The following is a 23,554-nucleotide window of genomic DNA, read 5'->3' on the forward strand; positions in this document are numbered from 1 at the left end:
CTATCTTTTTTTTGTTTTGTTTTGTTAATCTTCACCCGAGGATATTCTTTTCATTGATTTTTTTTCTTTTAGGAAGAGTGGAAGGAAGTGAGGGGGGGGGAGAGATTGAGAGAGAGAGAGAGAGAGAGAGAAATATATGAATATATGAGAGAGATGCATCAACACATTGGTTGGTTGCCTCCCTCACACACCTAGACTGGGGCTGGAGATTGAACCTACAACCCAGGTACGTGCCCTTGACCGGGAATTGAACCTGTGACTCTACAGTGTGTGAGCTGATACTCTAACCACTTAGCAACACTGGCTAGGGCCAGGACCCTATCTTGACCTGTCTCTGGATGAATGTGTGTGTGTCATATGTGTTCCTATCCTGGCCTGGGAGAATGGGGGTGCAGATGGAAGAAGCAGGTAATAAACATTTGGTGATGTGGGCCAGAATGACTTCTTGTCTCTTTCCCTGCCCTGCCAGGACACTCCTGACTCCTCAGGCCTAGGACCTCCCTTGAAAGGCCTGCAGAATGGCTGGAGGAAAGGGAAGAAGAAGAATGGCTAGGAAGGGTTGGCTGGTGTGTTGGAGCTTTCACTACTCATTCATTCACTTGTGTTAGGTTCTATTCTGGGCACTGAGGCTCCAGATATAAACAATCTGGTTTCTGCCTTCATCAAGGTCCCACTCTGGTGGAGGTGGCAATACTGAGCTAACAAATGCCCAATGACATCTCTATGAGGAGCTAGCCATGCAGAAAAGTGGCAGAGCAGATGCAACAGTCCTGGGGCTGCACAAGTGGGTGTATTTTTATAATAGCAACACTTATTGAGAGCTTCATGTGTGCCTTCCTCCTTCTGAGTCAGATCACGTGCATTATCTGATTAACTTCTTACACACCTCTTCGGCGAGTGGAAGAGTATTTGATTTTTTCTTATATTTGGCAGCTGAGGAAACTGAGGCTCAGAGAGGTGGTGACTTGTCCAAGGTTACACAGATGGGAAGTGGAGGGGCTGGGATTTGAACCCAATGCTGTTAATCAATACAAGTGCCACCATATCAGAGCCTGGGATATCAACACGTTGTGGGCCAAGGCTGTTGTATTCTTCACCCTGTGACCTCTGTCTTTCCATCTGTACAAGGGGGTGTGAGTTACTCATGCTTCTCAAGATCCCTGACCCCGAGACAGGGAATTCTTAGGGTGGCCATATTAGAAAATACAAACTTGGGACACACAGTTAAATTTCAGTTTCTGATGAATAATTTTTTACTATGATTATGACCCCAAAATGAATAAGCATGTCACCAATCCCTGCAAGAACTTCAGGTTCCAGACTACAAGTCCCATAATCCATTACGTCATCCCTTTAGGAACCTTCTATGATTTCTACATTCATTCATCCCAAAAGTATATAGCTCACCCATTGTGCGCCAGGCTTTCTATTAGGTTCCGGGGATACATCAATGCTCAAAGCAGAACAAAGTCTTCGTCCTCATGGAAGTTTAACATCTATATTCCTTGGAAGTTTTAAGTGATTTTTTTCAGACTTCTGCCAGGAAGACTACACCTTCAATGATCCCCTGTGTTTGCTCATTGAGACTACAACTCCCAGGAGACCTAGCGCACCAAGCAAGCCCCTCCCAACATTACCAACTTTTTGCTCCGTTCAAGGTCAAGTTCTACATCCGCAGTCACCGCCCCCTCCTCCTACAGCAAAGACAGGGTTTAAATAAGTTCCACTTCAAATAGTTCTTTTTTAAGTCTCCGTATTTTCTGACTTGGAGTTTAAGTGAAACTTTAGCAGTTTTAGCCAAACAGTCCACCACAGCTAGCATTCTGGAGTAAATGAGTGGGCCTACAACTCCCAGGTGGCTTCGCGCACGCCGTGACAAATACACCTCCCAGGAGGCAGCGCGGCGGCGCGGGGCGGTCCGCAGCAGTGCCCGCAGGACCCCGGGGCGGGCCCGGGCTGCCCCGCGCCGCGTCCGCAGGACCCCGGCGGCTACCCATGTTGAGGTGAGTCTGCGGGAGCCGTCGCCGCCGCTGCCGCCGCTGCTGCCGCCGCTGTCCCGTTCAGGCCGCCGCTCTGCGCGGCTCTCCCGCCGGCCAGGATGCTGGAGGAAGCGGGCGAGGTGCTGGAGAACATGCTGAAGGCGTCGTGCCTGCCGCTCGGCTTCATCGTCTTCCTGCCCGCCGTGTTGCTGCTGGTGGCGCCGCCGCTGCCCGCCGCCGACGCGGCGCACGAGTTTACCGTCTACCGCATGCAGCAGTACGACCTGCAAGGGCAGCCCTACGGTGCGTGGACCCCGGCCTCCCTCCTGGCCTCCCCCGGGTCCCCGCCTCCCCTCCACCCCACCCCTCGGCCCCTGGCTCAGCCGCCCTCCTCTCGGCCTTCTCCGAGCCGAGATGCCCCCTTCCCTCAAGCCGGGTCTCTGCTTCCCGGGCCCTAGGACCCTCCTCTCCGGCCTGTCCAGCTGCCAGACCCTCACCTAGGCCCATGTAAGTCAGAGCGTGGATGCCTGGACCACCGCTAGGCCCCCAGCTCTCCGCCCAGTGCCCCAGGAATCCCCCCCCCCCGCGTTGGCTCCCACATCTTCCCGGGGTCCCCTCGCCAATTCCCAGCTGGGCCAGCGTCGCGTTGCCCAGGATGTCCCTCCCTGGGCCACCACCGCGTGCCATCCTCACTGGGTCATACTCTGCTCCCAGAGCTTCACCCTCTGGCCTGGTGAATTTGGAGGTGAGCCACCTCGCTTAAGGTCTGCCAGGTGAGCCGCCCAACGTGCTGTTCCAACCAGCCCCTGCTTTCCACAGCACCTGGGTACCTCGGTGCTCTTTGTGCAGCGTCCACATTCTGCTCCCCTCAGGACTCCAGAGCACAGATCACCAACCCTAACCCTAACCTTAACCCTAACCAAGGCCTGGCCCCATGTCAGGGCCCATTTCTCTCCAGGCTCTGAACTCTCCGAGGTTCCAGCGCATGAGCCAGATTCCTCAGAATTCTTTAGCCAGACTCCGCTCCCCCAGTTTCATCCCCATGCCTTAGGTTCCTGAGGATCCCTTGGACCCCATGTCTTGACCTCTCCTTTGGTATTTACACCCCTCAGTTCCTCTTCCTCACTCCAAGCTTCCTGGAACTCCAATTGCTACCTCTCTCCAGGATTTCTGTATTGTCTCTGATTCCCGGGCCTGGATCCTGCACAGCTCCTTGCTCCCCCATTCCTGCTTCTTTACCTGCCTGTGGTGGTTCTGACCCCAGTGCCCAAATTATCCTAAATTCCCTGGTCTCTTCCCAACTACATGTCTGTATCTGTTGTTCCGAACTTTCTGGCCTCTGGTTTCTCTTCCAGCCTGGTGCTTTAGGTCCCTTCTAGTCAAAGCCTGACTTCCTGATAAAGGAGCCTCCCTCTCTAGTTCTCTTGGTCCCCTCTCCTATTAGACCACCTCAGGCCCAACCTGAGACCCCTGAAGCCCAAGCCCTGCCAGGCCTTTGGAGAGCCTCAGGCTCTGGAGACAAGTCCAGATTTCCCCTCAGATCCTCCTAGCCACAAAGTTATGCTCTTCCTGTTCAGAGCAGTGGTTTCCAACCCAGGGTTCATTGGGTGATGACTTTATGATTGTCATACTGGGGGTGCTTTGAGTGGGTGGGGGTCAGGTATCCTGCTTATCACCTCACAGAGAAAGATCTGGCTCCAGTGCTGAGGGGAGAAACTTGGGGTTTCAGTGATGGTCCTGAACCCGAGGCCTCAGGCTCTGGAGGAGTAGGGGTGGGGGCTAGGAGCTCTAATGTTGTGGGCACGTTTCTGTGTATTGACATTCTCCTGGAGGAAGGGTCTTGACCAGTCTGTACAGTGGACCTTTTGTGACAGTTGATGGGTTCTGTGTTTTCATTCATACGGGAGCCACCAGCCCCAGGTGGCCACTGGGCAATTGAGATGTGGCTCATGCCACAGAAGGAGACTTTTTTAGTGTTATTTAATTGTAATAAAGTCACATAATCACATGTGACAGGTGGCTGCCATCCTGGTCTAGAGTTTTCATTGGTTTCCCAGAGGAATCCACAGTCCAGAAGGCCCAGATCCTAAAACTCAATATAACCAATTTCTCCAGACCCTGAGTTTCAGTTCCTTCGACTCACACCTGTCATTCTGTCCCAACCCAAACGACTCACACTCAGAAGCCTTGCCAAGAGCCTCCTGTCCTACCCCTCCCAACACACTCAGCTTCTCTCTCTGGCCCCTTGGACAACTGTAATCTGACAGCCTGGACACCCCCAGGTTTCCTCTGGCCCTTTCAGCACTGTCCTGCTTGCACCTGATGTGGCCTCCTTTCTCCCCTCCAAACCCACCCAGGAAATGCTGGCTGAATTTGTGGAGCAAACAGGTGCCAAGGCACCATCTTTCTGAATGCAGAGCCATGCTCTCCATCTCCCTCCATTGCAGATCCTAGGTAACCTCTCTCCCAGCCTCCTCTCCTTTCCCTTAGCTTTTTCCCCCCCTTTTCCCGCCCTTTTCTAAGTCCTTTGCTCCTGACCCAGGGATTCCCTCCCATTCTTTTTATTTCTTTTTACTTGGTATCTCCCTCCACATACCCCCTTTCTTGGCCCCCATCTTTGTTGCTCCTCATGAGAAACACAGACACCTCCTGCTCTCTATGAGGCATTTATAGAAACTCTGGGTTCCAGGGGTGATCAGAGGGGGCCTGATGGGGCACCCACCCATTTTAGCCAAGTGCTGCTTATCTGCAGAGTAGGGAGACAGAGGTCTGGCTTGAGAAATCTGAATGAGGCTCTGCCAGTGGGGCTTGCATGTCCACACCCCCACACACCCTGCAATATCCCTGGCTCAGATGTTGGGCAGACCATTGCTGCCTGGGGAGAAGCTGGTGGGATAGTTGGTGGAGGGGGCGTTCGTTGTTGGAGGGGAGGCTCCTCAGGGGTCTGAGGCATTGCTTCTTATTCTTCAGCAGCAGCAGAAAGATTTGGTGTGGCCAGAAGAAGCCCTGAGTCTCTCCCTGCCAGTGGTGCCTTTGAGAACTGGTCAGCTAGGTCACTGCTGATTGCAGTCTCCCCAGTGTCTTTCACACCCTCTCCTAGAGTGCACGCCCAGGCTCCCCAACTCTGGTGCAATCCTGGCTCAGAGTCTCTTGTTTCCCAACTTCCTGTTCGCTCCTGTTAAGAAACAGGGCTGGGCAGCTGCCCAGGAAGGAAAGGCGAGTGCTCTTTGTGCTGCTGCTGTGAATAGTACTGAGGGAAATACACCAGGTACAGGGCCACAGGTGTGGCCTCACCCCTACCAGGTGGACTCTGGCCTTTCTGAGGTGACTACTGCTTTAACAGCACTTGATTGGTGCTGGTGCACTGTGGCTCAACAAGGCCCGAGGAGGTGGGGGTGTTAGTACCCCAGCACCATGCTGGGCAGACTTGCCAGGGCTTCTTTACCTAGGATTGACCCTTTAGCCATTGTTGTAAATAAAGTTTTATTGGCACACAGCCACACCCACTAGTTGATGTGTTTCTGACAGCAGAACTGAGTAGTCATGACAGAGCCAGTATGGCCCAGCCAGGCAAGAGAATTGATCCTTTGGTCCTCGATAGAAGTTTGCAGGCTCCGTAGTGGGAACCAGCAACATCTGTTCAGGTGTCCAGTGCCCTCTACCAAGCCTGAGCCTCTGCTGGTCTAGAGCAGGGATGTAGAAGGCTGTGCTGGCTTTAACTTCATATCAGTAAAGATGGTCTCTGCCCTTGCGGTGCTCAGAGACTGGGGGACAGTCCCTGGCCTTCCTCTTATCCCCCTCCTTCCTTCTCTGGCCTTGCTTCCTCCCTCTGGAAATTGGGGTCCTGATTCCTGCCCTGTAGGAGCACCAGGCCCAGGGAGAAGATGCACACAGAAGGCTCCACAGGCTGCCCTTCATGCCCCCCCCCCCCCCGAGGTGACATTTGAGCCACCTCTGGGAGGCCGAGGGCCCAAAACAGGTGGGGCATGGAGAAGGGGCCTTCTGGGCATTTCAAGACTTTCAAGGGCATCCTGAAGGTCTTTGCTGCCCTCCCCTGCTTAAAGCAGAGAGAAGTTCCCCAGAGGATTGGGGGTGGAAGCAGGGTACCCCAGCCCAGGGCATATGGCCCACCTTTACTCCTTGGTCGCATTTTAACCCCCTGCCAGAGATGGCCCTCCCTGTTCCTACCTGGGATGCTGTCTCTTCTGTGTCCACCGGCCTTCTCTCCCCACCATCCTCTTAGAGCATGCCGTTGGAAGCAAGCCTTCTGTCTGCTTGTTCACTTTCCCAAAGAGCTCATTCCTGGAAAGCAGAGGCAGGGATCTAGGCTCCTGGCCCCGAGCCTGGGCTTAGTGTAGCCTAGCATAGGTCTGCATTTGTAAGTGCATGGATGGCGCCTCCCCTGAGCTTCTTCCACCTCCAGAATGGCTGAGGGCTGGCCTCCCTGGGGATGCCAGATCCCTTCTCCGTGTCCTCTGTGCTCACCGTGTGGGTCTCAAACTGGAGGCTCTGGGGGCTCCATCCAGCCCTCGTGTGGTTAGGGTTTATTTGCTTGCTTCAGCCTGGTCAGCCTGCAGCATGTGAAATGTTCTGGACTCCTTGCTTGCCTTTACAATTGGGGTGATTTGATATAAGAATTGGGATTTCTGGCAGCTTTCCGGCAGCATGTAGATGGTTCTGACATTGGGGGGCTGACTGAGCCCCCTTACCCACCATTCCATTGGAAAAGATGGCTCCCTTGCCCGGCTGATGTGGCTCAGTTGGTTGAGCATCGTCCTGTGCACCAAAGGGTTGCCAGTTCAATCCCTGGTCGGGCACATACGGAGGGCAGCCAATTGATGTTTCTCTCTCTTTCCCTTCCTCTCTCTCAGCATGCCCTGAAGTGAGGATTTAAAAAGAGAAAAGATGGCCCCCAAGGGCCTGCCACTGCGTTCCTGGTACCTGTGGGGAGCTATGTAGACGTTATTGCCCCCTCCACGGTCCAGCATTTTAACCTCAAAAGGGCTTCTTTGGGACGGCTTTCTCCAGCAGAACTTTCAGGACCCAGTGTTCACATGCTGTGCGCCCAAGGGGCTGGCCTTAGGAAAGCTCTCTGCGACTTCCTGGTTCTGACATGCCACTTTGATCACGTGGGGGTGGGGGTTCAGCTGCCCATGGGAAGCTTGTGAGTGGCCAGGGTCCAGGCCAAGACTCAGCCTCTCCCTTCTTCCCTGAGTCCCTAGATCTTTCTTGAGCTCTTAGAAGAGAGGCAGAATATGGCGATTGAATGTACTAGTAGAGCAGCAAGAAGTTTCTACCTGGGGTGACACTTGGAGATGTCTAGGAACAACCATTGGTTGTCACAACTGGGGGTGCTCCGGGCATCAAGTAGGTGGGGGAGGGGATGCTGCTCAACTCCCCACAGTGCCCGGGACAGCCCCCCACAGAGAACAACTCAACCCTAGTGTCTGCTGAGTGGGAGAGACCCTGGCATTTCTGGAACTTTCTGAGGGTCACTGGGGGACTTAGCGTTTGTTCATTTGTTCTCCTGGCTGGTGTTCATCAAGAATCTGTCGGGACAGCCCTAGCTGGTTTGGCTCAGTGGATAGAGTGTCAGCCTGAGGACTGAAGGGTCCCAGGTTCGATTCTGGTCAAGGGCACATGCCCCGGTTGCAGGCTCGATCCCCAGTAGGGGGTGTGCAGGAGGCAGCCAATTAATAATTCTCTCTCATCATTGATGTTTCTCTTTCTCCCTCTCCCTTCCTCTCTGAAATAAATAAAAATAGAAAAAAACAACAACACATGAATCTGTCAGGACATACTAGTAAGTGGCTGTGCTGGTTTTACTTTGCAGTGAATGAGGTCTCTGTCCTCTGAATCCCAGTTTAATTAGAGGAATAGATAGCCATAAACATGCAAGATGGTGCTGAGGCCCCACCTAGAGGATTAACAAGGCAATGTTAGAGCCCTGGAGGGAAGAGGGTGCCTGGCAGGAGGGGGCCAGAGAAGGCAGGACAGGGCCACCGGGCTCAGGTTAGCCAGGCCCAGAGTTTGAGTTTGCCCCCAGGATTCTGGGAGTTGGGGGAGGGCGGGCCTGTGGATTTGTCCAGGGGCAAGAGTCTCAGCTTTCATTCGGTTCTCAAAAGGCCCTCCTGCAACTCTCCAGGGTTCAAGTGGGCACTGCATTCAATGCAAGTGGGATGCTGGCCATGGCAGACATGTATTGGGGCATGTGGGCAGAGGACTGGTGGGACTCTGGGGGTTACTGAGTCGGTGTTCTCTGGGCAAGGACTTGGACCCTGCTTAGGGAGCGCCCCACCCTTTGGCTCCCCCATAGGCACACGGAATGCAGTGCTCAACACGGAGGCGCGAACCATCGATGCAGACGTGTTGAGTCGCCGCTGCGTGCTCATGCGGTTGCTAGACTTCTCCTATGAACAGTACCAGAAGGCTCTACGGCAGTTGGCTGGTGCTGTGGTCATCATCCTGCCACGGGCCATGGCTGCCGTGCCCCAGGACGTCATTCGGGTGAGCCCCCGTTCCCCACCTTCTGTACAGGCCAGGGTCCAGAAGCTTCTGTGGAAAAGGGTACACTGGATTTGGAGTCAGCTGTGTGGCAAACCATTTCCCTGAGCCCTTGAGCCCTTGTCCTTCAGGAAGTGGATGGCACCTGTTCCCCTTCATCATTGTTCCCTATCCCCCTAGAGTGACTCTGCAGGGGGTACTGGGTAATGTCTGGGGACATCTGTGGTTGTCACAACTGGAGGTGCTTTTGGCATCAGGTGGGTGCCACCAGGGGTACTGTTCAACACCCCACAGTGCCCAGGACAGGCCCCCACAGAGAGTGACCTGGACTTGATGTCAGCAGTGCTGAAGGGCAAAGGTCTGCTTTGAATGAACAGGATCTGATAGGATCCCCCAAGATTCTGCGATAAAGATGCTTTGCATGTGAGAAGGGGGTGTGGGGCAGTGGGGGTTGGGTAGGGTCAGCAGCCCACATTTTCCAAAAGCCAGCTCAGTGCCAGGCATGCAGTTTATGCCCACTGTCCATGTGGATCCCTGCCGTCAGCTTAGGAAGCCAGCACCCATTTGCCCACTTATTGCTAAGGATGTGATGGCCAGTGAGGGTAGGACGGTCCACGGTAACACCAGACCTGACCCTAGCCTGGCTGGCTCCAATGCCTGTTCTCCCAGCCAACTTCCTCCCTGCTGGGTACCATCAGGGGGGCCCCTGGGCACCGCCCCACCTCACCTGTCCCTCCGTCTTCGTCACACTTTCCTGTCTCCTTCTTGCCCCTTCCTCTTTGGCGCAATCCTAGCCTCGTTAGCTGCTTCAGAGGAGGCATTCTTTCAGGCCCTGGCCTATCTGCCCTCCAGGGACAGCCATTGGGCACCCCCCAGGCCATAAGTCACCTAAATGTGTATCTCTTTCACAGCAATTCATGGAGATTGAGCCTGAGATGCTGGCCATGGAGACCATTGTTCCTGTGTACTTTGCTGTGGAAGACGAGGCCCTGCTCTCCATCTATGAGCAGACTCAGGCTGCCTCTGCCTCCCAGGGCTCCGCCTCTGCTGCCGAAGGTGTGGGGGGCTGCAGGAGCCAAGCAGGTTCATGGGGAGCCTTCCCTGTTGAGGTCACACTGTGCCACTTCTGAAACCCTTAGCACATCACCCATACTTAACAGTGCAAGTTACCTGCTCTGTCAGTCTCAGGGCTGGGGGCCAGGACTCTGCATTTTATAGCCCCCACCTTATCCCACCACTGATTTTCAGGCAGACAGAAGCTTTGAGCACTGCTAATTTGGAGGGAGATGTTTCCTGTCTTCAGCCTCCGGATGTTTATGGAAAGCATGGCATCTATTCAGTTTTCTCTGTCCTTCCTGCTGAATACATCAGGGTGGGTCAGCAACGTTCCTGGGAGGAGGAGAAAACCTGCCTCCTATCTCATGGACCGGGGATGCTGTGGTGAGCTGGGAGCAGGAGTGGTTTACTGTTGGAAGTGAGATAGCAGAATTAGTCAAAGAAATGCAGCTGAAAGGAACCACCTGACACTGTTCTCACCTATTGAAACAGCAGGTCTAACAGGAGAAAAATATTCAGAACTGACAGGAGTGGGCAAGGCAGGAGGGCTTGTCCACACTGGGAGACTTGGCCCAGTTCCCTGGGGAAACAGTATGGCAGTATGTGTTTAAGTTGTAGACAAAGGTTTGCTCCTCCTGGCCAGATGATTAGCTGCATGGAATGCTAGATTGGGAATTGACAAACCACAGCTTTTAGCTGTCAGTGTAAAGAAAGTTTTATTGCCACTCTGCTGTGTCCATTTGTTTATGTATTGTCTATGGTGGCTTTCACGGCAGCACAGTTGAATGGCTATGGTAGAGCAGAGCAGAAAATATTGCCTCTCTGGCTCTATAGAAAAAAGTTGTCAACCCCTGGTTTAGATCAAAGTTTTGATAGCATCTGTCTGCATTGTGGCAGCAGAAGAGTGAATTTTTGGAAAGACCTAAATTTCCAGTTAGAGTAGAAGAGGGGAGGAATCTTCTACTTAGTGGAATATTATGCAGCCATTAAAAATGACATCAGGGTAAAATTTTAAAGGCATGGAAAAATGCTTATTTAGACGGGTAAGTGGAAAACATCCACAGTGGTTCCTTTGCTCACATTGAGCAAGGTGGCGCTGCCTTGTGTCTGGTCGTGAGCAAGTGAGTTCCAAAGCTTTGAGAGCTTAGGCCAGTGGTCGGCAAACTCATTAGTCAACAGAGCCAAAAATCAACAGTACAACGATTGAAATTTCTTTTGAGAGCCAAATTTTTTAAACTTAAACTTCTTCTAACCCAATTCAAAATAGACTCACCCATGCCGTGGTATTTTGTGGAAGAGCCATACTCAAGGGGCCAAGGAGCCGCATATGGCTCGCAAGCCGCAGTTTGCCGACCACTGGCTTAGGCTATTTGGGCCTTTGGGGATGGGCTGGTGGATCATGGGCCATCTGATAGAAGACTCCTGCTTCTGGGTCACCTCTAGGGTGACCATCTTCATGGGTGCTGAGTCGGTCCTTGGAAGGCTGGGTCAGGGGACGTGAACATGCCTCTGTAAATTTGGAATGGAGTCCCAGGGTATTGTAGAGTGAGGGCACCCTGCCTGCTTGGGGTTGGGGTGACTGTTTCACCAGCTCTTATCCTGAACACTCAGGCTCTTTTCCATGTCCAGTCATTGCCTTGCATTCTAGTTCATGTGGTTGCATAGACTGACCATCTAGGGTCCAGGGTGTTGGGGTGATGAGGATGCTGGCTGTGGTCGGGGAACCCTTGGATTGACCCCTCACTGCTCCTGTCCCCAGTGCTGCTCCACACTGCCACTGCCAATGGCTTCCAGATGGTCACCAGCGGGGTCCAGAGCAAGGCCTTGAGTGACTGGCTCATCACCAGTGTGGAGGTGAGTGCCAGCCCTGTTCCTGTGCCGAGCCCCTGGGATGGGGGGTGCTGAGACTACTGTCTCATCCTCAGAGCCCACCCTGGTGCCTACTGCCCAGTTAGGCCCATTACAGTTGAGCATACTGGTCTCCTCGGCCCTCTGCTTGGGCCAGGCACTGCCTTCTGTACTAATGGGGCTTCTGTAGGCCCAAATTCCCAGGGACTTACACCAGATGGTGCCAGGCTGCTTGGCACTGCCCCCCATGTCAGTGTGCAAACTCTGGCAGAAGTTGGGGTGCAGTCACTCTTCCCCCTCCCAGACTAAGTGAGTCTGCCTTAGAGCTGTTTAACACACAAAATCAGTTGAGCCCTGGCCGGTGTCCTCAGTAGCAGGTGTTGGCCTGCGCACCGAAGGGTTGCAGGTGTGATTCCCAGTCAAGGGCATGCACCTGGGTTACAGTTCATTCCCAGCCCTGGTCAAGGTGTGTGTGGGAATAAAGCAATCAATGTGTCTCACATTGATGTTCTCTCCCTCCCTCCCTTACACTTTCTCTAAAAATCATGGGGGCAAATATCCTCTGGTAAGGATTAACAGAAAAACAAAGTCAATCTAGTATCCCACGCCTTTCTGTAATTTCCCTTGAATTTCTCTCGCATTTCAGAAGGTCACTCAAGGACGTCCAGGCTGAGGCGTGGAGCCAAGTGAAGTGGCAGTGAGGAGAGGACTCGGATTCCTGCAGAGACTGGGGGGGGCGGGGAAGTGGGGAGGCAAGGCAGCTAGCAGGGCTGATAGGCCGATTCAGTATCCTGAGGTGAGGCTTCTGCAGCCTCTGAGCAATTAATACAATAATCAGATGAATACGTTTTTTAAGTTGCATAAGAGATGGTGGTGATTTGGGCAGAGAAAACCTGTACTGGCCAGAGTCCTTGTTATCAGACTCCCAGGGGGTCACAGCAGATGGAGCCATTGGGGATCTGGTGGGTCCCTCTCACATTTTAAAAAAAATACATTTTTATTGATTTCAGAGAGGAAGGGAGAGGGAAAGATAGAAACATCAATGATGAGAGAGAATCATTGATTGGCTGCCTCCTGCACCCCCCACACTGGGGATCAAGCCTGAAACCCGAGCATGTGTCCTGACTGGGAATTGAACAGGTGACCTCCTGGTTCACAGGTTGATGCTCAACCACCGAGCCATGCAAGTCGGGCCCCTCTCACATTTGAGGCTCTGTTCCAACCTGCCAGCCTGGTTGCCATGGCCTTTGGTTCTGCCATTCGTCTTCTGCCATTCCTGTTATTCACATGGGAAGCAGAGGGCAGGGAGGAAGTGGGGGTGCTTGGCCTCCCTCCCACTGTCCCCAGCTAGTGCTGGGACCTGCAGTGGGGCTCGTGGAGCTCCATTCCTGACTGTACCATTTCTCCTTATCAACAGTGCTCTGCCCCTGAGAACAGTGGCTTGGAGCTCAGCCTTTGAAGGGTGGGCTTGGTGTCCAGGGGGAGAAGCACATTAAGAAGATCGAACAGATTCCTGTAGCTAGAGCTGTGGTCAGCAAACTGCAGCCCTTGGCCAAGTCTAGCTTTCAGCCTATTTCTATAAAGTTTCATTGGCACCTGGCCACGCCCATTCATTCACAGGTCACCCACAACTGAGAAGTTATTGACAGACCATAGAGCTAGCAAAGCTAAAAATACTCTCCTATCCTTGTCCTACTGGGTCGGGGTAGCCTAGACTGTTCTGGGGGTCAGAACCCCAGCTGGCTGGCCGCTTCACAGATTGTCTCACCACAGGGACGGCTGACGGGCCTGGGTGGAGAGGACCTTCCCACCATCGTCATTGTGGCTCACTACGATGCCTTTGGAGTGGCTCCTGTACGTATACGCTCGCCTCAGAGGAGGGGAGCTGGGTGCCTTTCCTCCCACACTGCTCAGCCCAGCCCAGCTCCGATGCAGAAGCGGCTGTCTGTGGACAGCAGCTGTGGTCAGAGGAGCAGCGCCCACTCTGAGAGCCCTTTAGGCATTACCTCGGCTCCTCTTGAGGACCCTGCAGGGTGGTGTCATCTTCCAGCTAAGACAGGCGAAACCAGGGTGGTCTCGTGGACAGGGTTCCATTGCAGATAGGTGGCCGGGCCGGGAACAGAGCCCGGCGTGTCTGTTAGGGTCTCCAAGAGACTCCGTCAATAACTCACCCAGGACTCAGCAGATGGTTGTCCTCACAGCAGTAGTTTGTACAGAGACAGTACTGAGCCCAGGGCAAAGTGCCTGGGGCAGGTCGGGCTGGGGACAAGGCACAGCTCCCAGAGTCCACAGCGCTCACTTATTTCCCCAAAACAAGATGTGACCATGCATGTGAGGTGCAGTCCCCAGGGGCTCATAGAGACCCAGTGCCCAGGTTTCTCACTGGGGGCCGATCATGCAGGCCCCTCTGCCTGGCAAGTACGAGATCCAGACTCCGGATGAGAGCATGTGCTCAGCATGAGTCATGTGTTGGCACAGACAGGTTATGCCCGGGAGCCCCCCATCAGTGAGGTTGGTGGGAGCCCCCAGAGTCCAGTTCCAGACATTGCCCAGGGCCAGCCTTGCAGGCCAGCCTCTCTGAGGAGAGAAGTCTGAGGTGCACTTAGCCCTTCCCACAGGCTGCAGGCATCCCTGGGCCACCTCTCCGAGCTCCCAGCATGGCAAGATTGGGCCAAAGTGTAAATCTGCTTCTTGTTGTCAAGAAAGTCTTACTTTGGAAGAACAACCAGCTGAACCAGACAGGGTGCTGCTGGTGGGTGGACCTGCAGCCTTGTGTGAGCTTTTGACTGTGCCACAGACCAGTGACAGCTGTTCCACGGCCACACCACCTGAAAGGCCAAGGCCATCCTTGAGAACACCTGGACCAGCCGGGGCCCAGAGACAGGCTCTGAACAGTTAGCTGAGAACAACGCTTCTCAACTTGTTCATTATTCCTTTTTAAACACTTTTGTCCTAATTTCTGTCTGTGAAATTAAAAACAGTTTTTTTAATATAACTCCCATAATGTAAAATTCACTCTTAAAGCATACAATTCAGTGGTTTTCAATCTAGTCACGAGGTTGTATAACTATCTCCACTATCTAATTCCAGTACATTGCATCGTCCCCACCCCTATTAGCAGTCTGGACATTTCACATAAATGGAATCACACATTCTGTGGCCTTTGGTGTCTGGCTCCTCTTGCTGAGCATCATGGTCCTCTTCCCCATGAATTTTACTTCTGTTGATACACTATATGTTGGACTGTGACCTGGGGAGAGTCCTGAGCCATTATGGAATCCAAGATTTTTTTCTTTCCCCAAGAAACAGTCATGCCCCATTGAAGTTCTGCTTTCAATCACAGAACCCAGATGAATTGAGGGAAGGTGCAGAGGGCTGGTGGTCTGGCCAGAGGGAATCTGTACCAACTCCCCCCATAGTGAAGGGAGTGAGGGTCCAAGTGCACATGCTGAGGCAGCTGGGTGGAGGCAGTCCTGGTGGCACAGCTCCTTGCCCAGCACAGGGCAGAGTTGCAGTGGGCAAGGAGACTCGGAATAGCATCAAGTGTTCGGGCGCTCATCCCTGAGGACATTGAGGTGCTGTCAGTCTGGGATTCTAAGCAGAGGGTAGCCATCCCAGGTCTGCTCTAAATGTGGACTGGGGACAAGACCACACGGGCAGAGTGCTGTGGGAGGAGGGTAGTGAGGTGCCATGTGTGGCTGGTGGGGGGTGACGGCTGGTCTTGTCTTGCTCGTCCACAGTGGCTGTCACATGGCGCAGACTCCAATGGGAGCGGCATCTCCGTGCTGCTGGAGCTCGCCCGCCTCTTCTCCAGGCTATACACCTACAAGCGCACCCATGCTGCGTAAGTGATGGCCCGGAGGGAGGGCCTGAGGGCCAGGTGGGGCCACCTGCTGATTGGGCCACACTGGTTATGCCTTGTGGCCCAGGTGCAGTTCCAACCCCAGGAATAACAGTGTCTGTATTGAGGGCTACCATAGGCCAGACCCCTCCCACATTCATTCCTTGGAATCCTGCCCAGGAGGCCCAGCTGCTGTTAGTCCTGGCAGGTGTTGGGGATGCTTTCAGCTGCAAGTAATAATAGAAACGCTCTAAAAATAGTCACTTAAACTAGTTTCCTTCTCTTGGCACTGTGGACACTGGGCTGGGTTGTTCTTGTTTATTCACCCACACACCACGCTGCCCTGGGGCAGAAAGGGGCTCAGGGAGAGTGTCAGTCTCCTAGAGCTGTTGTCACCAAACACCGCACATAGTAGCTGAAATAGCAAACAGTTATGCTCCCAGTTCTGGAGGCCACAAGGCCTAGATCAAGTTGTCACAGGCCATGTTTCCCACTACCTGCAGTGCTCAGAATTTCTTGGCTGTGGCTGCGTAACTCCAGTCTCTGTCTCCTACCTCACATGTCCTCTCTCTTTCTGTCTTTTCTCCCCTAGAAGGACTGCTGTGGCCCTGGTGGGATGGGTACGTGGAGGGTGAGGGAGGCCAGGGATATGGTCTTTTGTGACAGCCCTGGCTTTAGTCCTGCTTCAGGAAAAGCAGTGCTGGATTCCTTTCACCTTTTCTTTCTGGGTCTATTTCCTCATCGTTTGAAACCAGGTTGTCTCCTGGTTTTGAGAGCTCAGAGAAGCCTCTGGAACAGCAGTTCCCCCCAGGGTGACCTGCCCTAGGGGATACTGCACTGTGTCTGAGGACATCTGTGGTTGTCAAAACTGGGCATGCTCCTGGCATCGAGTGGATGGAAGCCAGGAATGCTGCTCAGTACACCAGAGTGCCAAGGACGGTCCCACACAGAGATGACCCGGTGCTGATACCAGAAGTGGGCAGTGGGGAATCCCTGCCCTAAGGGCTGGCCAGGATTTTGCACTTGGGGGAGACCATCTCCTCCTTGTTGAGGACTTGGACACTCATCTGCCAAAGCTGACAACGCTACTCTCCCCATCAGGTATAATCTCCTGTTCTTTGCGTCTGGAGGGGGCAAATTTAACTATCAGGGGACCAAGCGCTGGTTAGAAGACAACCTGGACCACACAGGTTAGTGGCCCCAGCTTTCCCAGGTTATGTGGTCAGGGGCCCTTGGTTCCCCCCCAGCCCGACCCTGGTCAGCTCCTACTGTTTCCGCAGATTCCAGCCTGCTCCAGGACAATGTGGCTTTCGTCCTCTGCCTGGACACCGTGGGCCGGGGGAACAGCCTCCACCTGCATGTGTCCAAGCCGCCCAGGGAGGGGACGCTGCAGCACGCCTTCCTGCGGGAGCTGGAGATGGTAGGTGCCTCTGGTGGCAAAGGAGCCCTCCAGGTAGCAACTTGACCTCATGCCGGTCACGTGCCCATTTCACAGACAGGCCCCGGAGGCCCTGACAAGGGCAGCAGTATATCACAAGGGACTCGGGGGCCAGTCTGGGATATCTGCCCTCTGTCCCTTGTTAGCTAGTGTTCACCATTGGCCAAGCATCAGACCAGGCGCTTTGCAAACCCTGGGACCTTGAGTGAGCCTCATTTGGCTTCCTGGGAGGCAAGTGGGTTTTTCCCCATTTCTAAAAGGAGGTTTGGGGAGGGACATGGGACCCTCTTGGCTCTGAGGATCCTGTGAACATTTGTAGAATGAACTCGGTGCGAGATGTCCCTCTGCAGACTTGTTGGGTGTGGCCGGGACCCCAGGGCAGTGGGTGGACTCCCTGACTACGCCATCCCACACAGGTGGCTGCTCACCAGTTCCCGGAGGTGCGCTTCTCGATGGTGCACAAGAAGATCAACCTGGCAGAGGACATCCTGGCCTGGGAGCACGAGCGCTTCGCCATCCGCCGGCTGCCTGCCTTCACCCTGTCCCACCTGGAGAGCCACCGTGATGGCCAGCGCAGCAGCATTATGGACGTGCGGTGAGTGTGGCCCCCAGGCCTCCCACTTTATCTCATAGCTGTCTTTCTGTCATCTGGGTCCTACAAACAAAAACTATTCTTCCAGAGTGGATGCCTGGAGGGAGCAAACCTGCCATGTGGGTTGCGGGGAAGGGCTGGCAGTAGTCTGGCAGCTCAAGAAACAGGAGCGTGGCTCACCTGTGCTAACTCAGTAAGAGGGTGCTGGGGACAGGGAGGACACAGCAAGTGGCTTCCCCCCACCTCCAGCTCCTAAGCATAACTTTTAGACCCTGAGCACCTGTGGCTTCTGCCCCCAGGCCTTTGCATGGCTGTGCTGCCGCCTGGCGAGCTGTGCCCTGTCTCCCTGGCCCCTCATGCTTCCTTGGGAGCACTCCCCACCAACTCCTTTCTCACTCTTCTCTCTGGCTGCTACCTCTGGCTTCCGTTGTTTTAGGACCTCACATTCCATTAGTTCCTCCTGTTAGCATGGCAGCCCCCAGTGGGGCTGGAGGTATTGGCTGCCAAACCCCGAGCCTGGGACAGTCTGCCTATGCCCTCTCATTGGCCAACCCTGAGCAATGTCCTAGCTCCTGGACACACATCAGCTGGGGGAATGAGAAGGTAGTCCTGGATGGGTCTCAGCCCAGCCTGGTGACAGGCAAGACCCAGAGAGTGAGAACAGGCACAGTGGGAGCATCGGCTGGTCCTGGGGCTGGAGGGCTTCTTGGAGGAGGTGGCGCTGAAACTGAGGGACATGAGTCAGGAACAGGGTGTTCCAGGGCAGAGGAAGCTGAGAGCAAAGGACAGTTGGAGGGAAAGAGGAACAGAGCCCGGAGAGTGAGTTGAGCCACCTCCACCTGCTGCTCTCCCCTCCCAGAGTGGTCCCAGCATCTCACACCCACTTGGATCAGTGACGTTTTGCCTCCAGCATTCCTCTTTTCGGGCTGTGTTGCCCATAATCCTTGGTGTCCCTTGGCTTGTGACTGCATCACCCCAATCTGTGTCTCTTTTGTCACAAATTTTCCTCTTATGAGGACATCCGCCATTGGATGTAGGGCCACCCTACTTTAGTGTGACCTCATCCTAACTAATCACATCTGCAAAGATCCTACCTCCAGATCAGGTCACGTTCCCAGGTTCGGGTGGGTGTGAATTTGGGGGGGATATTTGACCCTAAGTGCTTGGTGTTAACTGCCTTCAACAACCCATGCAGGCAGGTTCTCTGACCACCCACGTATCAGATGAGGAAACTGAGGCTCAGAAGGGTCCAGTCCATTCAGGCTCCTGCTCAAGGAGCCAGGCTTGCTTCTCTGTACCTGCAAATAACCCCCAAGGGTGCTGGGCAACCTTTCGAAGAGGGCAGGGTCCCCCTAACTTTTAAAGAAGAATCTGAGGTGTGGAGAGGTGCCCACCCTGCCCAAGGAGACTGTACCTTTTCTTATTTTTATTATCATTAGGTATATGGTTGCTCTTGATTTTGGGTGATTATAAATGATGCCGATTCCAAATATATATAGATTTTTTTCCAAATCTGCCCTGAAGGTCCCGGGTTGACTCTAAAACTCTGACCCGCAACACAAGGCTCATCGCAGAGGCCCTGACTCGAGTCATCTACAACCTGACTGAGAAGGTGAGACCCCACCGGTGGCTGCAAGCCCTCTATCCAGTGCACCAGGTGGGTTGGGACTGAGAGCCTGTCCTTTCCTCTCTTTGCAGGGGACGCCCCCGGACATGCCTGTCTTCACAGAGCAGATGGTAACTGCTGGGCTGGGTGGGCAGGGTCCTGGGGCAGTGGTAGGAAGGGGTCCCTTGACCATGGCCATGTCCCTCGCAGCAGATCCAGCAGGAACAGCTGGACTCGGTGATGGACTGGCTCACCAACCAGCCCCGGGCTGCCCAGTTGGTGGACAAAGATGGCACGTTCCTCAACACACTGGAGCACTACCTGAGCCGCTACCTGAAGGAGGTGAAGCAGCACCACATCAAGGCTGACAAACGGTGAGGCGCAGACGGCCCCCACCCCGTCACAGGCTCATGAAGTGTGGCTGGCCAGGGAGCATGCTCTTCTAGAGTCTTCTACACCTCCCCCAGTGCCAGGTTGAACAAATAAATAAAATACTGGATGAAAAGTTAAATGATAAGTAAAAAAGTACAGGGTACTAGTTAAATTTGAGTTCCAGATAAACAGCAAATGTTTTTTAGTATAAGTATATCCCATGAAATGTTTGGATATACTTATCCCTAAAAGCCTATTCCTTATTTACCTGAATCCACAGAGAACTGATGTTCTGTGTTTTACCTGGCAGCCCTATACCTCCACCCACCCTCTGGGCCTTTGGTGCTCTAAGCATCAGGTGGCTTGAACCCCATCCCTGTCTGCCCTTAGGGTGCTCCTCCTCACCATGGGCCCCCTGAGTTTTGTCTTTTTTCTGCTTAAGGCTCCCAAGCTCCCCAGCTGCACTGAGCAGGCACCTCAGGGGCTGTGATAGGAGAGGCACCTGTGGGTGCCCATGGGCAGGAGGTGTCCCCAGACTGCTCATTGCCCTTGCTGGCCTTCACCTTCCATCTGAGTCATGGCACTCCCGGAAGCAGAGTGCTTAGAAGAAACTGAGGCTCAAAGTGGATCCACAGCCGAAGCCAGGGTCTCTGCTTCTCGGGCCATGGTCACCCACCCTCTATAGAAATATTTCCGAGACCAATCAAGTTTCTACAGTCCCCATATTCCATTTTTAAAGATTGTTTCAGCACCAAAAAAGCAATAGGAAAGATGCTATTTCAGAATAAAGGACTGCCCTTTCCCAGGAGGAATAGTGGCAGCCTCGAGGAGACACACACATAGGGTGCTCCCTGCCATGTCCCTGGGCTGTGGGACCTCCGGGTGGTCTGGTATCTGGGGGCCCGGCTGTCGGGGCGAGTCCACTGAGAACCCACTCTCTCCCAGGGACCCCGAGTTTGTCTTCTACGACCAGCTGAAGCAGGTGATGAATGCCTACAGGTGAGCTGCTCTGGACCAGGAGCCCTGTCCCCCTGGGTTACCATCCAGGGGACTGTGGTCCACAGGACAGCCAGGGAGTGGCCAGTCCCACCCCCTCCCTTGACCTCTGACTCCTCTCCCTCCAGGGTCAAACCAGCCATTTTTGACCTGCTCCTGGCAGTCTGCATCGGCGCCTACCTCGGCATGGCCTATACAGCGGTCCAGGTGAGCTCACAGGGCACAAGTGGGAGGGCAACCTGACCAGGTGAGTTCTTGCCCCCATCCTGCCTAAAAGCATGTGGACTCCACAGTCTCTGGGCCTTCCTTGGTGGGATTTTCCCTGCCCTCACTCCTGACCTCACTTGCGCCCTCCCACTGCTTCCAGCACTTCGACCTCCTGTACAAAACAGTTCAGAGACTACTCCTGAAGGCCAAGACGCAGTGACGAGGCCCTGCCAGCACCATGGGCCCCCTGCCTGCCACCCTCACCACCACCCTTGGCCTGCAGGGGCTCACCAAAACCCCGAATTACAGAGCTTTTCTGTGTTGCTCTTGAGGATTTAGGGGGTTCTTTCTCTTTTTTGTCCTTCGAACTCCCTTGGAGAAGCATTTGGTAGAGTTCTGGGGCCAGACCACGGACTTGGGAACAAGCGGTGGCTGAGCCTCTGGCCCGGGAGATGGCCCTTTGGCCCTCAGGCGCTAAGCCGTGCTGTGAAAGGAAATTTGCCCCGCACAGCCTTGGGGTCACTCCTGTTCGTGATGCCGACCACAACCACAGCTGGCACTGGCTCTGCATCTGTCCTCCACGCTGTCTTCATCCCCCTCAGTGTCTCGGATGCTCTCTTCATGTTGGTCTGAGGAGGGCAGCACCAGCCTCCAGGTCCCCAGCTTGTAGCTCCAGCCTTGGAATGTTATGTCTCCTCCCTGGGCCAGGGCTGAGGCACATGTCTCCCAGAACCCCCATTGGACAGTTGGTGCCCTGAAGACCTGGAGCCCCCTCCCCGCCCCCCCCCCCCCATCTCTGTCGCCTTCCTGCAGGGCCCCTGCGTTGTTCCCATCACGGGGCTTCTCTGGCCTCTGCTCCCTTTCACTGCGCCCTAGGGAATGCCAGCATTTCCCCAAGCGTCTTCTCTGTTGGCTCCTGGCTCCCAAAGGGAAACTGGGTGCTTTTGGAGGTCCCAGGCTCCAGAGGCAGTCCTCAAGGAGGCCCTGGAGGAGAGGCCCTGGGCTGGAGACTCTGGCCCCTCTGCGCACTCACTTCTTAGCCCAACTGAGCCGTTTCCTCATCTGAAAAGGCGGGTGTGATGTGTCCTGGGGGTGTGAAATCCATGTCAGGGCAGTGTTTGCTGGAGAAGATGCATCGGTGGGATCCAGAGGGGCAAGGTGTGGGCTCTGCGAGCCTCAGCTGAGCCTGCACTCCACAAACCAGGTGCCTCATGGGCGTGAGCTTCTCTCCTGGTGGAGAGAAGGCTTCCAGCACTGGATGGACCTCAGGGAGATGCAGGTATACCAATTCATGAGCAATATAATCAAGCAAGTGTTAAATGCTAAGGGGGAGGGTCAGGACCAGGAAGGAGGGCTCCAGGCTCACCATGGAGGACTGAAGTGGTGTAAAGGGGCAAGAGGACCGGCTCTCCCATCCCCCACCCAGCCTGCTGTTGCCTCTTCCCCGAAGCCTGCCAGCAGGAGAGACTGACTGGGCTCTTCTGGGGGCTCTTGTCTGCCTCCACTTCCAGTCTCCCACCTTTGCCAAAGCCGTCCCTGAGAACTTCTGGCTGTCCTGTCCTCCAGCCTCTGGGCCCCAGCGGTTGGCTAAGCCAGGCCTTGGGAGAAGTCAGCGTGGGGGCCACAGGTTCAGCCTCGTTCCTCCTCCACCCTTCCTGGAGGACCCACTGCCCCAGAGACTTCACCAAATGCTTGACCACCTCTGGGGGCTCATGCTACAAGATGAGAAGTTGGATAGGGTGGGAGGGGGGAACTCATCTTTCCCCACATGTGACTGACGGGTGCACCATCTGGGATTGCCCAGTTAGTGCCCTCCCTCCCCAGGTGGCTCAGGCCACTGACTGTTCAGAGCTCAGGCTGGATGTGGGACGCAGTCGGATGATCAGAAAATAAAGCCATATCGAACATTCAGCCTTGAATGTCCTGTCTGGGGGTGTGGGCAGGCTGATTCTGAGGCTGTGAGGGGTTCTGTCCGGGGCTCTCCCAGATTGTGAACTGTATCTCCGGTCTGCCTCCACCATCATATTGAGTCTTCTGTATGTGTGTGTCTCTAATATGGGTACTGGTCATTGGATTCAGGGCCCACTCTATTCTAGTACAACGTCATCTCAACTAACTACGTCTGCAAAGGCCTTTTTTCCAAATAAGGTTTCATTCTGAGGTTCCCAGGGGTTATAAATTTGAGGGGACAGCATTCAACCCAGTGGGGAGGGGGACACCAGGCTGTGTGGAGGCCCCTCCCACCAGCCAGGCCCATCCCCAGCCCCTGGGAGTGTCCTGGCCTGGGCACAGCCTCTGGGACACGTGGTACAGGTCACTCCGGGTTTATGGGGTGCTCTTGCTCCAGACGTGGGGGAAGAGGGGTGGGCCATCTCTCCTCTCCCCTGCCGTCCCCCTGCTAAGGCTAGGAGGTAGCTTTGGCCTCATCATGAACTCGGGTAAAAATCCCCACATTTCAGAGGAAAGGCCAGCCCATTACCTCCTCATGTTGACATAAGCTGATGTTTCCTTTTTTTTTTTTTTTTTTTTTCACAAAAAGTTCCAGTGTTTGTATGTAACCAAGAAAATGAAAACCACCAATAGTCCCAGCTGGCAAAGATGGCTGCCCTCATGCTCGTGTGTTTTCATCCTGTTTCCCAGTGTGTGTGGGTGTATGTGAATATAAGTACATGCAATCTCATTTTGAAAATAGGACTCAATTTTTTAAGTATTTCTCTTTAAATGGCTCTTTGCAGACAAACGGGAATGCAGTGAGAAGGGCACACGGGCTGCTTTGTCTCCAAAATGTTACAGGAAAGCAGTGAGCCAAGGTGGGGCTGCTGTCAGCTCACTAAAGTGCTAGAGAAAAGGAGGCCTTGGAGACAGGTTCAGGGGTTAGCCTGGGACGAGCTGCCACTGCCCAGTGCTCCCCTGGCGGCACCCGGAAACCATCACCACACTGAGGTGAACATTTCCCTGCTCCCTTCTGCAATCTCTCCCTGTGCCCTTGTTCCCAGGTGGCCCCTGATCATGTCACTACAGATTATCTCATTCAACTGTGGAGTCAACCAGTATTCCCCGCTGCTGCATGGCCAGAACAAGAGTCCCTGTCCCGGCCACCCTGGGGCCTGTGGTC

The 23,554-nt window shown here is 54.3% G+C and overlaps 1 protein-coding gene across 3 annotated transcripts; it reads left to right on the top strand.

The window, feature by feature from the left end:
* The first annotated feature begins 1,887 nt into the window (after positions 1–1,887).
* On the top strand, positions 1,888–22,350 carry NCLN (nicalin). 3 transcript variants are annotated; one of them, XR_013960933.1, is made up of 16 exons: positions 1,888–2,282; positions 8,296–8,486; positions 9,395–9,539; positions 11,299–11,393; positions 13,161–13,241; positions 15,128–15,231; positions 16,330–16,418; positions 16,509–16,648; positions 17,083–17,261; positions 18,783–18,870; positions 18,957–18,995; positions 19,075–19,238; positions 20,182–20,235; positions 20,361–20,439; positions 20,600–21,021; positions 21,800–22,350. XR_013960933.1 is itself a non-coding variant. In XM_080675063.1 (15 exons), exons 1-15 carry the CDS (start codon positions 2,099–2,101, stop codon positions 20,657–20,659), a joined length of 1,692 nt encoding a protein of 563 aa, XP_080531189.1. In that variant the 5' UTR covers positions 1,888–2,098; the 3' UTR covers positions 20,660–22,350. The 3 variants fall into 3 exon arrangements, 2 of the variants coding, with proteins under 2 accessions (XP_080531189.1, XP_080531190.1); XM_080675063.1 differs by having other exon boundaries at positions 20,600–22,350; XM_080675064.1 differs by having other exon boundaries at positions 1,911–2,282; positions 19,078–19,238; positions 20,600–22,350.
* The last annotated feature ends 1,204 nt before the right edge of the window (positions 22,351–23,554 follow it).

Source organism: Plecotus auritus (assembly GCF_963455305.1).
Source record: "Plecotus auritus genome assembly, chromosome: 6".
NCBI lineage: Eukaryota > Metazoa > Chordata > Mammalia > Chiroptera > Vespertilionidae > Plecotus > Plecotus auritus.

Excerpts from the sequence above, each read along its gene's own strand:
- NCLN (XM_080675063.1), top strand. The coding sequence starts at position 2,099 with ATGCTGGAGGAAGCGGGCGAGGTGCTGGAGAACATGCTGAAGGCGTCG. Across the intron at positions 9,540-11,298 it reads CTCCGCCTCTGCTGCCGAAG|TGCTGCTCCACACTGCCACT; the intron begins GTGTGGGGGGCT and ends TCCTGTCCCCAG. Across the intron at positions 15,232-16,329 it reads TACAAGCGCACCCATGCTGC|GTATAATCTCCTGTTCTTTG; the intron begins GTAAGTGATGGC and ends TCTCCCCATCAG.